The sequence below is a fragment of the Prenolepis imparis genome, unplaced genomic scaffold (assembly GCF_030444845.1).
Source record: "Prenolepis imparis isolate NDT839.2.m4 unplaced genomic scaffold, iyPreImpa1.0 SCAF_5, whole genome shotgun sequence".
Lineage (NCBI taxonomy): Eukaryota > Metazoa > Arthropoda > Insecta > Hymenoptera > Formicidae > Prenolepis > Prenolepis imparis.
Genome location: NW_028141163.1, coordinates 10,528,361 through 10,541,975, shown reverse-complemented (window position 1 = coordinate 10,541,975; position 13,615 = coordinate 10,528,361). Strand labels below are relative to the sequence as shown.

At 30.7% G+C, this 13,615-nt stretch overlaps 1 protein-coding gene across 13 annotated transcripts in view; it reads left to right on the top strand.

The window, feature by feature from the left end:
* Positions 1–13,339, top strand: part of Hr4 (nuclear hormone receptor 4) — a 175,238-nt gene extending 161,899 nt beyond the window's left edge. For 10 of the 13 annotated variants that reach the window (XM_083037577.1, XM_083037574.1, XM_083037573.1 and 7 more), the window contains 6 exons: positions 1,014–1,352; positions 8,436–8,570; positions 8,885–9,148; positions 9,605–9,797; positions 10,261–10,388; positions 10,704–13,337. In XM_083037577.1, the coding sequence (XP_082893703.1) occupies positions 1,014–1,352; positions 8,436–8,570; positions 8,885–9,148; positions 9,605–9,797; positions 10,261–10,388; positions 10,704–10,784 (1,140 nt within the window). In that variant the 3' untranslated portion in view covers positions 10,785–13,337. Of the gene's footprint in view, positions 1–1,013; positions 1,353–8,435; positions 8,571–8,884; positions 9,149–9,604; positions 9,798–10,260; positions 10,389–10,703 lie in introns of all 13 variants that reach the window. The other 3 variants (XM_083037571.1, XM_083037570.1, XM_083037582.1) reach the window with 2 other exon arrangements.
* Positions 13,340–13,615: the final 276 nt, after the last annotated feature.

Here is a 13,615-nt window from a genome sequence, read left to right as displayed (position 1 = left end):
TATAAAAAAGAAATAAATATATAGAGAAAAGAAATAAATATAATAAGAAAATATTAATATATTTCTGTGAGAATTTTTATATTATTTTAATTGTTTCAATTTTCTATCTTAATTATTAAATGTATAACAATATTATGTAATAAAGAAATCTGAGATTATACAATCACTTTTCTGCAAAAATATTCGTCAGTAGTGAATAATTCGCAAATTTATCAGATACTTATTATCTTAATTATCTTAATTATATTTACACGGACTTTTGTGTAGTCATAAATTTTGCAGCATAAAATAATAAATATTAACACAATGACAAACAATGTAAAAATAAATCGACAAAATAAGAAAAGATGAAATAGATAATATTTTATTCATTTTCCCGTACGAAGAAAAACTACAAGAATATACGAAAAACCTATTGATATAATAATAGTTCTTCAATAATATATTATTCCCTCAAAGTTATAGTCCCAAATTATAGTCATTGTATTAATATTTATTATTTTATACTGCAAAATTTATGACTACACAAAAATCCGTGTAAATATAATTAAGATAATTAAGATAAGTATCTAATAAATTTACGAGTTATTCATTCTTGACGAGTATTTTTGCAAAAAAGTGATTGTATAATCTCAGATTTCTTTATTACATAATATTGTTATACTTTTAATAATAATATTAAGAATAAATTATAGAAAATTGAAATAATTAAAAAATAATATAAAAATTCTCACAGAAATACATTAATATTTATTTATTTTCTATAGATTGTAGTTTCTATTACTTAATTAGAAATTATTTTTCCATTCTTATATTCTCTTTAAAAAAATGATGCTTAAATATATTCGTGTAAATGGTTATTTGTAATTAATCATAAAGTGATCAAGAAAATCCGCAAATTAAAAACTCCCATATAATTCGAGATTTCCTTATAAAGAGCATAATAAATTGGGCGATAATTAAGTCAAGAATAAATGTAAATCCATCAATAAAAAAGATTGTTGGTGAAATAGGTGAAATACAAGAAGCACAAGAAGAGCAGCAAAGCTGGTGGCGGCATGAGCGGCGGTAATGTTGGTGGTGTAAACGGCTCGGGATCCCTGGTGGGCACCAAGGGTGCCATGGGTACGACGATGTTGGATAAGCACATGGCCGCAGCAGCAGCCGCTCATCACAGCCAGCAGCAGCAGCAGCATGCTCAGTTGGCTGGTAGCTTTCTTCATCATCACAAAATCTCGTCAGGTGATCCTCTCAATTCGCCGCCGACCCCAAGTCATCCGAGCCATCCTGCGCACTCGGGCCACCTCGTCAACGGGACGATCCTGAAGACGGCACTCACCAATCCCTCCGAAGTGAGTATTCTTCGACTTTATCATTCTAAAGTTAATTTTAAAGTTTATTAAAATATATGCGGGATTGTGTGTGCATTTTAATGCATAGATGCATTTTTGATGATCATCGATCATCAGAAGTAGAAGAAAAATTATAATCATACGATGAATATATAATTGGCTTTTCCACTGTATAAAGATTTTATATAGAAAATTTCTTTTAATATTTGTGATGAAATATCTGTCAACAATTTTTTAAAACTCGAAGTATCTAAAGAAATTGAGAGAGATCCATTTGGTTTTAAATATACAATAAGGCTTTATTATTAAATTGCTCGTTAAAATCTTATTTTGTGAAATATTGTTAATTCCAAATCGCATATATATGATGTCGACATGTCAACATTTTAATTTAAAAGAGAAAAATCAGATTAATCTATCATTAGAATTGGAGCTATAAATGTTCTCACGATTTTACGCAGAATTGCTAAACATTTCCCATAGTATATTTAAATAAAAATTCACCCAACGCATTCATTATTCCGAATGATTTATCGTTGATCATCGAGGCTGAACCGTGCAAATTCGCCTTCGGTGAGAGAGAAAGATTCGCCGAAGCGAATTTGTCGTCTCATCTGCTTCCGCATATCTCGCGAAACAGAGAATTAGTTGCATTGCGACATGATGTGCATCGCGGATGTCATAACTTTTACCCATTTCCCCTAATTATTCGAGCATTACGCAAGAACATATTCGTCGTCAGCGACGTAATGCAGATTAATCTCGGTCGCGCCAGATGCTTATCACTTATTATTATTAGTGATGTGCGTAAAATACGCGCGAAAACTTTCTAAAAATTACTCCGATCGCACGATTATCGCACGATAGATATACAAAATAGATTAACGTTCGCGCGAAACGAGCTTGTTGCTTGTCGTCTAATTTACGTGATTTATACGGCATCGGTCTAGTTAGAAATCGAGCATGGGTCAACAAAAGTCGACTTCTCGACCGCCAACAAGGGAATCCGGTGCTTTGAGATGAGAATTGAGGCGCCGCAGGCGTCTTCGCTTTCACTTTCGAAGCAGCTGCGATGCAAGATCGGTTGAAAATCTTCGTCGTGATGATGATGATCTTTCGTTCCACTTTCGATCTAATAATGTCTTCAATTATTCTCCACTATTTTTTTTTTAACAGTTTAACGTCTCTTTTTCATAATTTTTTTCTGAATATTCAGAATTCAAAAAAATATTTTTGTTAATTGTGTTTTAAATCCTGTATTAAGGTAAAGTCCGCTTGAAATCAAATTAAAAATGAGTCTTTTACTTATGTATTTTGGCTATGTTTTTCTTTGTCTATTTGTAAAAATTGTTAATTATTTCTAGAGATATTTTATTACTTATGAATTATATAAACTTACTATGATCGAAATATGCATTGTGATACTTGCAATCCGCATTCGGAATCGATATGCTTAGGTCAGAAAATAGAGATCGAACCACTTTGATGAAATCAGAGTTGCATCATCGATATCTACGAATCTATATGACGATAAAGAACCTGTTACTATCACTAGAAATCTTAGATCTTATAGATCAAACATCGCGGAATGTGTCGTACTTCGCTCTCTACATAGTGCACTTTGGGAACAAAATAATGATATATTGTACGCGGTACTCGCCAATTAAATTAGTACGAACTCACTGGTCTTACACTTAATATCGCATAAGAAAATATGCAGATAACATTACAGAGATAAATCGCAAATAAATTGAAGTAGGTAGTTTTAATAAATAAAGAAAAAAAAGAAATATACATATACATTTATTACCGAGAGAAAGATAATTTTATTAAACGGAATATTAATTTATATATCTCAAAATCATATATTGCAGAATATTTTGGTACCATGCAAACACCAGTGTTTAAACAAATTATTTTATTAAATATACATAATATAAGAATGCGCCGCATAGGGTCCGCGGCGACATAGGCCCATATTCTGGATATTCTTTCATCGATAAAAGAAGATCCAGAATGTGGGCCTTTGTGTCAACATTTAATATGTTAAAACGAGCCAAGAATCCATCAAAATATAGGAGCGATGAATTTTTGGATTGCCTTTAAATATTAAAAATCAACACTGGGTCGCCACGGAAACTATGCGGCGCATATTTATAAAATGTATATTAAATGAAAAAATTAGAACACTGGTGTCTCCTTGCTACCAAAATATTCTGCAAACAATGTAGTATCAAAATATATAATCGATTAATTTTTGGCGCGCTTTAAATTATTAAAAATCGAAATTTTGTCACCGCGGACCCAATACGTCGCATATTAATTTTACGTACTTTATATCAAAAAGTTTGTAGGCTCTTGTGCTCTTGGTACCATAATTATCTGCTAACCATGTACTTTTGAAATGTATATATGATTAATTTTTGGCGCGCTTTAAATATATTAAAAATCGAAATTTTGTCACCGCGGACCCCATACGTCGTATATTAATTATACGCATTTTATATCAAAAAGTTTGTAGGCTATTGTGCTCTTGGTACCAGAATTGTCTGTTAATTATGTACTGTTGAAATATATATACGATTAATTTTTTGCGCGCTTTAAATATATTAAAAATCAAAATTTTGTCACCGCGGACCCCATACGTCGCATATTAATTTTACGCATTTTATATCAAAAAAGTTGTAGGCTCTTGTGCTCTTGGTACCAGAATTGTCTGTTAATTATGTACTGTTGAAATATATATACGATTAATTTTTTGCGCGCTTTAAATATATTAAAAATCGAAATTTGGTCACCGCGGAAATCATAAGTCGCATATTAATTTTACGTAACTAATATCAAAAAGTTTGTAGCTTCCTGTGCTCTCGGTACCATAATAATCTGCTAACTATGTGCTGTTGAAATATATATACGATTAATTTTTGGCTCGTTTTAAAATATTGAAAATTAAAATTTTTTAACCGCGGACCCCATACGGCGCGGATTCATTTTACATATATTATACCAAAAAGTTTGTAGGCTGGTATGCTTACGGTACCATCATAATGTGCATATAATGTACTGTTGAAATATATAAAAGATTAATTTTTGGCTCGTTTCTAAATATTGAAAATTAAAATTTTTAGCCGCGGATCCCATACGGCGCACAATTATATTACGTGAATTATACCAAAAAGTTTGTAGGCTGGTATGCTTATGGTACCATCATAATGTGCATATAATGTACTGTTGAAATATATAAAAGATTAATTTTTGGCTCGTTTCTAAATATTAAAAATAAAAATTTTTAAGCCGCTGACCCCATACGGCGCACAATTATATTACGTGTATTATACCAAAAAGATTGTACGCTGGTATGCTGATGGTACCATCATAATGTGCAGACAATATACTGTTAAAATATATGAAAGATTAATTTTTGGCTCGTTTTAAAATATTGAAAATTAAAATTTTTTAACCGCGGACCCTATACGGCGCGGATTCATTTTACATATATTAGATCAAAAAGTTTGTACGCTGGTATGCTTTTGGTACCAAAATAATCTGTAAACAATACACTATTGAAATATATATACGATTAATTTTTGGCTCGTTTTAAAATATTGAAAATTAAAATTTTTTAACCGCGGACCCCATACGGCGCGGATTCATTTTACGTATATTAGATCAAAAAGTTCGTACGCTGGTATGCTTATGGTACCCAAATAATCTGTAAATAATACACTATTGAAATATATATACGATTAATTTTTGGCTCGCTTTGAATATATTAAAAATCGAAATTTTGTCATCGCGGAACCCATACGTCGCATATTAGTTTTACGTATCTTATATCAAAAAGTTTGTACGTCCGTTTGTATTTGGTACCAAAATATTCTGCAGATAATGTACTGTTGAAATATGTAAACGATTAATTTTTAGCTTGCCTTAAAATATTAAAAATCGATACTTTGTTGCCGCGGACCCTGTACTGCGCATACATAAATTATATGTATTAAATAAAACAAATTTGTACGCTGTGGTCTACTTGGTACCAAACATTTCTGCGAACAATTTACTGTCGAAAAATATAAGATATGAATTTTGACTTAACGTAACGTTATGATTTCTAAATAGCGACCCTAATTATGAAAAGATTAGTTATTGTTATTAATGATTTAAACTTTTTAAAAAATAAACTGACGTGTTTAAAAATATAGGTAAATGTTGATGAAATGTTTTTTCATTCCATAATAAAAAATATTTAAAAAATACGTGATATGACATAACGATATATTCGACTTAAAATTATGAAGTACATAATTATCGCCGCTATTGCTTTAAATTATGCGGAAAAAATGAAGTCGACACGATACGAACTGTCATTATTATGTCCATAGATTTATTTTACTGGTATCGATTAATCACATACGGAAAGAGTTAATTTACGCAATACATATCGACTCCAAACGCGCATTTCTCGCGTTTACATCACTTTGTTCATAAGGGATTTTAATGCGATAGTCGAACAATAGTAAAATTACGCGGAGACAAATAGCAAATTCGGCTTGTGTGTTGATCGGTTTCTTTCACACCGATTCTGGAATGAATGAACTCCCCGTCACAATTTCACTTTCTTACGACTCGGTTTGCGCAAGCCTCAAGGTTTCCCACATTACGAAAGCCGATAGATAGAACGTGCGAAAATCGACCGATTGTCGTCGATGTCATTATGCCACACAATTTTTTGTGTTTGTCTGTATTTCTTGACATAATACGAAACTTCTATTTTGCAAAATTATATGCATTTTTGCAAAATAATGTTTCTATATATTTTTATATTATATTAATTTTAGATAAATGTGTGACATTTACAAAAATTTTTCAAAAAAAATGTTTGATATAAGAACATGATAAAAAATCATTAACATTATATGAAAACCAGATATATAAACTGGAAATATGTACGAGGATAATTTTCAGAAAATGAAATTGTTTACAAAGGATTGAATAATTTTTTTATATTGTACTTAATATACCAGAATTTGTATGCATTGAATGATTCGTATCTCGATTTTTTCAAGTGGAACGATCGTGAAACAAATTGAAAAATTATGCGCATATTACATCTGATCAGATGAGTAAACGAAAGTATTGCCACGATCACTCAAATAGCCCGGTAGAGGCCATTGCCAAAAGTGAAATTGATGCCACCAAAACTGGATAAATGTTGATTATTACGGTGCTCCATTAAAAAGAGGTCACTTTCGAGCCGCGGTCGAATCATCATATGTGAAATGCACAGCAAGACAACTACATACATCTTCGAAGTGGAAATTTTGTGAAAGATAAAAAGTTGTAAAGTCAACGCGTTTGCTTTCATCGAGAAGAGAGATATATTTGATTTTTTCGCCCATAAAAATAACGTGAAAATAAATTATTTGATCAGTCAATTAACTTCAATATAAATTATAATATCGTTGAGAGATTTTTGACATTTATATTTTTATCGTCAGAAAACAAATTCTGTAAATAAATGCTCTATAAAATTATTTTTATTTATATGTAAATTTGTACATTTGCGAAAGCATATTTTATATAAATCTACTTTTTAGACAGAATTATTTTCTTTAAATTTTTCTTATTGATATTTCCTCATTATATTTAAAGTATATTTGAATTACTCTCTTTAGACAGAATATTTTAACATTTAAATGTCACAATATTTACGTGTGTATGTATATATATATATATATATATATATATATATATAAATATAAATTAACAAACAAAAACACATTAAAAAGTACTTATATTAATTGTATATGTATTGTAGTTTCTATAGTTTCTAGCTTAACACAGAAATATAAATAATCTTTTCATAATTATTATACCTATATATTTACAAGATATGTGATGCAATTTATACATTGAGAGTGAAATATATATAATGACATTAAAATTGATCATATTACATATCTGTTGAACATCTTGCAAAAATGTCAACGTTTATAGATATGTTATAGATATCAAATTATAGATATGTCAAGCATTAAATCTTAAGAAATTTTTTTGATACAATTATTAGATACGGAAGTAGAATCTTTTACGAAAAAATATTTTACTATTACAATTTTATTAACGTCCTACTATGGAAATAATCATAAACAGAATTATAATTTGCACACAGCATATTCCTACATAATTGCTGCATCTAGTAGAGATACATCAATAAGCTACAGTTGCAGTGGACATTAGCAGATACTAACAGCGTCAGCTATACCCCTTCATTATAATCGCACGAAGTATCGTTACGCGTTAAACGTCGTTCGTCGCTGCGAACGATACATCGGCGACGAAGACAGGGACAATAGAAAATCAGCGGCAGCCGGTGCCAAGGACGGGCAGTTCTCTGACGGTTTCGTAACTCGTGAAAGTCTGCATGGGGGACAGTGACCTCACTCTTCCTTCGTCTCTCGAGCTTCCTCTCCTCCAACACCTTCTGGATATCTCCTCTCTCATCTTCGCCGCATCACTCTCGTTTCTTCCTCATATTGAGCCTTCAACTGCGAATGCATCCCACGGTTCTCCACGATGGTTGCTTATACATGAATCTTCGAGACATCCGACAAAGCGACCAGCTTTCCCCGAAGTCAACCGAGTTGCTGGGCCTTTTCTCTTTCTCTTTATCTCGTTCTCTCTCCCGACCCCGAGGAAGTGTTTCGAGGTCCGAAAGGTCAGTGAAAGGCTGAATCTTTACCGGCTGGATTAACGCGCGCGGCCGCCGAACTCGGATTGCGACAAGAAAAATGCTTTAAGAATCGTAATTATTGTTTGAGTCTTCTTGGGATAACTTTTTCGCACCGCGAAAAATCTTCAGGGTCGCGTAGACGCGACCAAAAGCTCTGATGTTACATAATAATATGATTGATAAATATAAAAAGCAATGAGTTACATTAATATATATGGAATATCTAAAAATTATTTAATCAACAATCCAGATAATCAGTACTGAAAAACGTATAGAATAAAAATATAGAATAATTTGAAAGTTATAATGTATTTTATGTATTAATGATGCGAACGATATATGTATTTAAGGTGGTGCATTTACGGCAAAGGCTAGATAATACAGTAAGCAGTTCGAGGGATAGAGTCTTTCCTCTGGATGCAACCCTAACTATGATCCAAACCCTTATAGACTGCGACGAGTTTCAAGATATCGCCACATTGAGAGTATGTGAACATTATTACTTTCTTTAATAAAAATATACATAATTTTTCATTTTTAAAACGATAACGTATAAACATCAATATATATTTTTCTACAAAAGAATATTTTTCATATATATAATTTACAAATGTAATTAATAAATGCTATTTAGTTAGCTTAATCTATTTCTTCAAACAATAACAACTAATGAGAATAATTCTTTTGAACCAATTTATTATTTAAAAATTTTTTAATTAAAAAAAAGGTATACAAAATATTATGCATATAAACAAAAACTTCGCGCTTCAAGATTATACATGAATCTTTCGCGTTACAGAACTTGGACGAGCTGCTGGACCATAATTCAGATTTAAGTGAGAAGCTGTGTCAGATAGGAGACAGCATAGTGTACAAGTTGGTGCAGTGGACCAAAAGGTTACCGTTTTACCTTGAGCTACCAGTCGAAGTTCATACGAGGTTGCTCACTCACAAGTGGCATGAACTTCTTGTATTGACCACCTCTGCCTATCAAGCGATGCACGGTCAGCATGGGTTAACTAATGTTGGTACTGATGGGACGAATGCAGATTTTATGCAAGAAGTAATTACTTTTGCAGTAATTTATGTGTATTATGAGCATAATATAAATATTTTTATTTTGTAACACACACACATATTTTGTAGAAGTTATAACAATAGTTTCATAATCTTACATGTAGACATTTGCAAAACAAACTTAAAATTTTCCTCATACATATTAAGAGTTTCTACTTAATTTTTAATAAGATAATCTCAGCCACATTTATTTCTACACAATAATAAATTTAGTTTTATTGAGTAATGTAATACAATTACAAATATTTTGACGATTAAATACTCCTTAACATCGTAAATTTAATTTATCGTAACAATAAATATAATTTTTAATTTCATTATTAATTCATTAATGTGTTTCAATTTTACATATATTTTTGATAACGCACAAATATATATTTTACTTATTTGTGAAATAAATGACGAATATATTTAAATTCGTTTTTGCATTCTTCACAATCAGGTAACGAACAACATGTATACGTTGCAAACGTGCCTAACCAGCATGATGGGTCGACCGATAACCATGGACCAATTGCGACAAGACGTAGGGCTCATGGTAGAAAAAATCACGTACGTCACGCTAATGTTCAGGCGAGTGAGGCTACGGATGGAGGAATATGTCTGTCTAAAAGTAATCACTATGCTCTCACAAGGTAGGTACTTTCACTGACGTCGTCGGTTTGCAGTTTTTCATTGATTATTATCCTATTGTTTAACTTTTTTGATTATGTAACATAAGCGTTATATAATAATACAAATGTACCTTCTTCCCGATGCTACAATTGGAGATGCGAAATGTAAGTTTAAAATATTTTCCTAAAGTACCTTCGCATACGCATGCATAAAATGTGTAATTTTTAATTTAAATTGTTTTGATTATATAAAAAAATCTAAGTTTTATATATGTATATATATTCTTTTAAATAAATTATCATTATTCAATATATTAAATCTAATCTAATTTAATTTAATCTAATAAAGAAATGAAAATCAAGTCAAAATAAAAAAATTCCATAAATTATATTTATAATAATTTAATGCCCCCCTCAAATTTTTTAAATATATCGGATGGCGGAATCTTTGCATATTTTATCTGATTTTGTTTGTCTCCCTTAGCACGAGGAGGTACACTGGAGTTAGAACAGATACAAGAACGATACATGAGTTGTTTGCGAAGTTTTGTCGAACACAGTGCGCCCCAGCAGCCAAGTCGATTTCATGATCTTCTCATTAGATTGCCTGAAGTAAGTTTAAAAGAAGTATGTCGTAGACGTACGTAGGACAAATTTCTAAAGCAAACGATAAGATTTTTTAGTTAATTATATAATAAATTAATATCAAATATTCCTTTATACAGAGATTTATAAGTAAAAATTGGACAAAATAAGATTAGTTTAAATTATTCAATTTTTAATTAGGTCTAAAAAAATATTTATTATTCAAGGTTAATTCTCATCATAATAATCATCCTGATTTGAATTATTTTTGCTCCATGCACAAAACATAATATCATAAAATGAATTCGTTTAAGTAGAATTCGTCTGTTTCCTAAATTACAGGTACAATCGGCGGCGGCTTTACTACTTGAGAGTAAAATGTTTTACGTTCCTTTCCTATTGAATTCAGCAATTCAAAGATAGTAAATAAACAAAGTGACGCTAAACGAAGCTGAATACCTATATACATACTATACATATGTTATAAATATATACACACAAAAAGGTAAAAAAACCGAACAAACAGATTACAAGCAACAAACGAATAGAAAAAAAAACAGAAAGAAAAGAGCCCAACGAGAAAAAAGAGAACTCGAATACCGAATGGGGAAAGGCTTTGTTTGTGTATGTATAATAAATATATATATATAAAAGTATATATATACATATAAATAATATAAATGTGTGTTCGTTGCGTTGTACAAACGAAGGAGGACGAATAAGGAGGAGAAATCGTTCAAACGAAATGGAACGAAATGGAACATTGGACGATATAGAAAGTAATTACGTCGGGAGCGAAAAGAGAGAGGGAGGATTTAAATAAAAAATATTAAAGAAAAAAATATAAGAGTTAGATAGAGAGTGAGAGAGGGAGAGAAAGGGAGGGAGAGAAAGAAAGCGCGCCACCTCGAGATGGGTAAATCAATCGAGGAGGGAACTGAACTTTTTTATCGAAACTAAAAGACTATAATATAATATATTTCTATACGCAAACACGTACCGCGCAACTACGTCATTGTGTGTTCACATTGCATAATCCGATCGAGTAAAAATAAGACTCTCGTTACGCTCACCGTAGACCACCTACTATCATTAACTATTGCTACTATTACCGTCACTTTCTACTACTACCGCTCTCGAAGTTAAAAGAAAAAAAATATAACAGCAGCAGACATACCACGAAATGACTGAATGAAGGATCAATCGTTTGGATCGATCGACTGGCCGATGACGACACGTTATTGTCATCCCAGCTCGACGTGGAATCATCGAGCTACAATCGAAACGTATTAACGTTTGCATACATACATACATATACACATACACACATATACATTTTCTAAATACCTCGCCACGACGTATCGATGTGATCTTCTCCTCGCAATTATCGCTCGCCATCAACGTGCGTAAAGGGTGTGATATTATACAGTTTCTTCTCCCGTTATCATTCTTTCTTCACCTGCACATCGTCGACAGGAATACGTTATGAGTATCTTCAGGATACGGGGATCACGATAATTCTATCCATCAAAAGTAAAAAAAATAAGAAGTGTAACTTTTCACATTCATCGAAAATGGAATTGTTTTTGGCGCGAAATAACCTGAAATAACACACAAAGATCAAGAGCGAAAGGTGGAAAAATTCATAACATGACAGCGAGAAGAGAAGCCACAAAAGAAATGAAAATATACGTAAAAACCTCGTATACTCAGTGTTTCACGTCTGTACTACACATGCATCCGGATGCGAGTATTTATTACGTATGTATTCCACAACTATCAACATCGAGTCATCATCATCTTCGTCGTTGTCGTCGTCGTCGTCATCGTTACTGTCCTCGTCGTCGTCGCCACCAATTCAACACTCCGAAGCATAGTCCAAACGCGCAACGCAAAAGACTCTCTTTACTTTATTATAGCATATCGGTTCATTCGTTTATACATTTTTGATGCGACTTTTATATCGCGTCATTACAAAAGGCATTAATCGTTAATCGTATAGGGTTTTTCACTTGCGTCGCGCGTTCTTCGGACGATCTCCGAACTTCCATTTATAATTTTTAAAGACCGTTTACGCTAACTTTCTATTTGTATTATCACTTGTAAGATAAAGCGATTTCCATAATTAAAGTTTAAGTCTTTTAATTAAGGTTTGTAAAAGCAATCCATAAATTGACGAAATTATTTACTTAATTTGGAACATTGGTTGACTAGTATTATTAATTAATAAGAATATATAATTTAAAGAAAGTAAAAACATGATAAATATATCGTTATTAAATTATAAAAATGTTTATAAAGACAATTTGTTATTTTTCAGCTATTACATTTGATTATAATAATCAACGTAAAAGTGGAGTTTTTAAATTATTTAATGGTTAAATTTTTTCTAGTCGATTTTACTTAGTAATTTTATATTTTTTTTTATTTACAAATATTTTGGCATCCCTGATGGAAATAATTTTGCAGAAATTATAATGAAATCATACTGAAATAGTACTGAAATCTCAATAAATTTATCTATTTTTATTGCGATTTCATTAAAATTTCAATAAAAACTCAGAAAAATTAATTTAAAATTGAATTTATTTATAGTAAATTTCAATAAAATTGTATTTAGGTATTCAGTAAATTACGTGAAAACCCATACACACCTATAGAGAAATTGCAGACACTTAATTCAATATCATTAAATAAATAATAAAATAATTATAAATTTTTTAGTTTATAAAATTTTAAATTTTATTTATATGAAAATTAGATTCTACTTTACATCTTAAATAGACAATAAATAATTATAGTAGATAATTTTTATTCATTCATTCGGTCATTTATCTGTCCAATTTCTGAACAATTAATTCAATATCTCTATTTGAATAATATATTACAAATTCATTATAATTCAAAATGTTCCATATATTTTTGCACTTTTTAATTTTAGAAGATTATTTAATAATTTTATCAACAGCTTTTATCAATATTTCAATAAACTTTAGTTAAATGTTTAATGTTAGATAATGTTTAGAAATAACACAATTTTTAGTAAAATTCTGCAAAGAATGGTGTTTATTTAAGGCAAAAAAAAGAAAAAAAAAATATTTTATAGTAAGTTTATCACACATTAGTTTCCGAAAATATTTACTAATTTTTCTCAAAACTTATAGCATATATATTTTATTATGAAAATTCTGATCTATATTGAAATAGATTCAGTAATTATTCAGTCATGTTTATTTTTATTTTCAATAAATTTA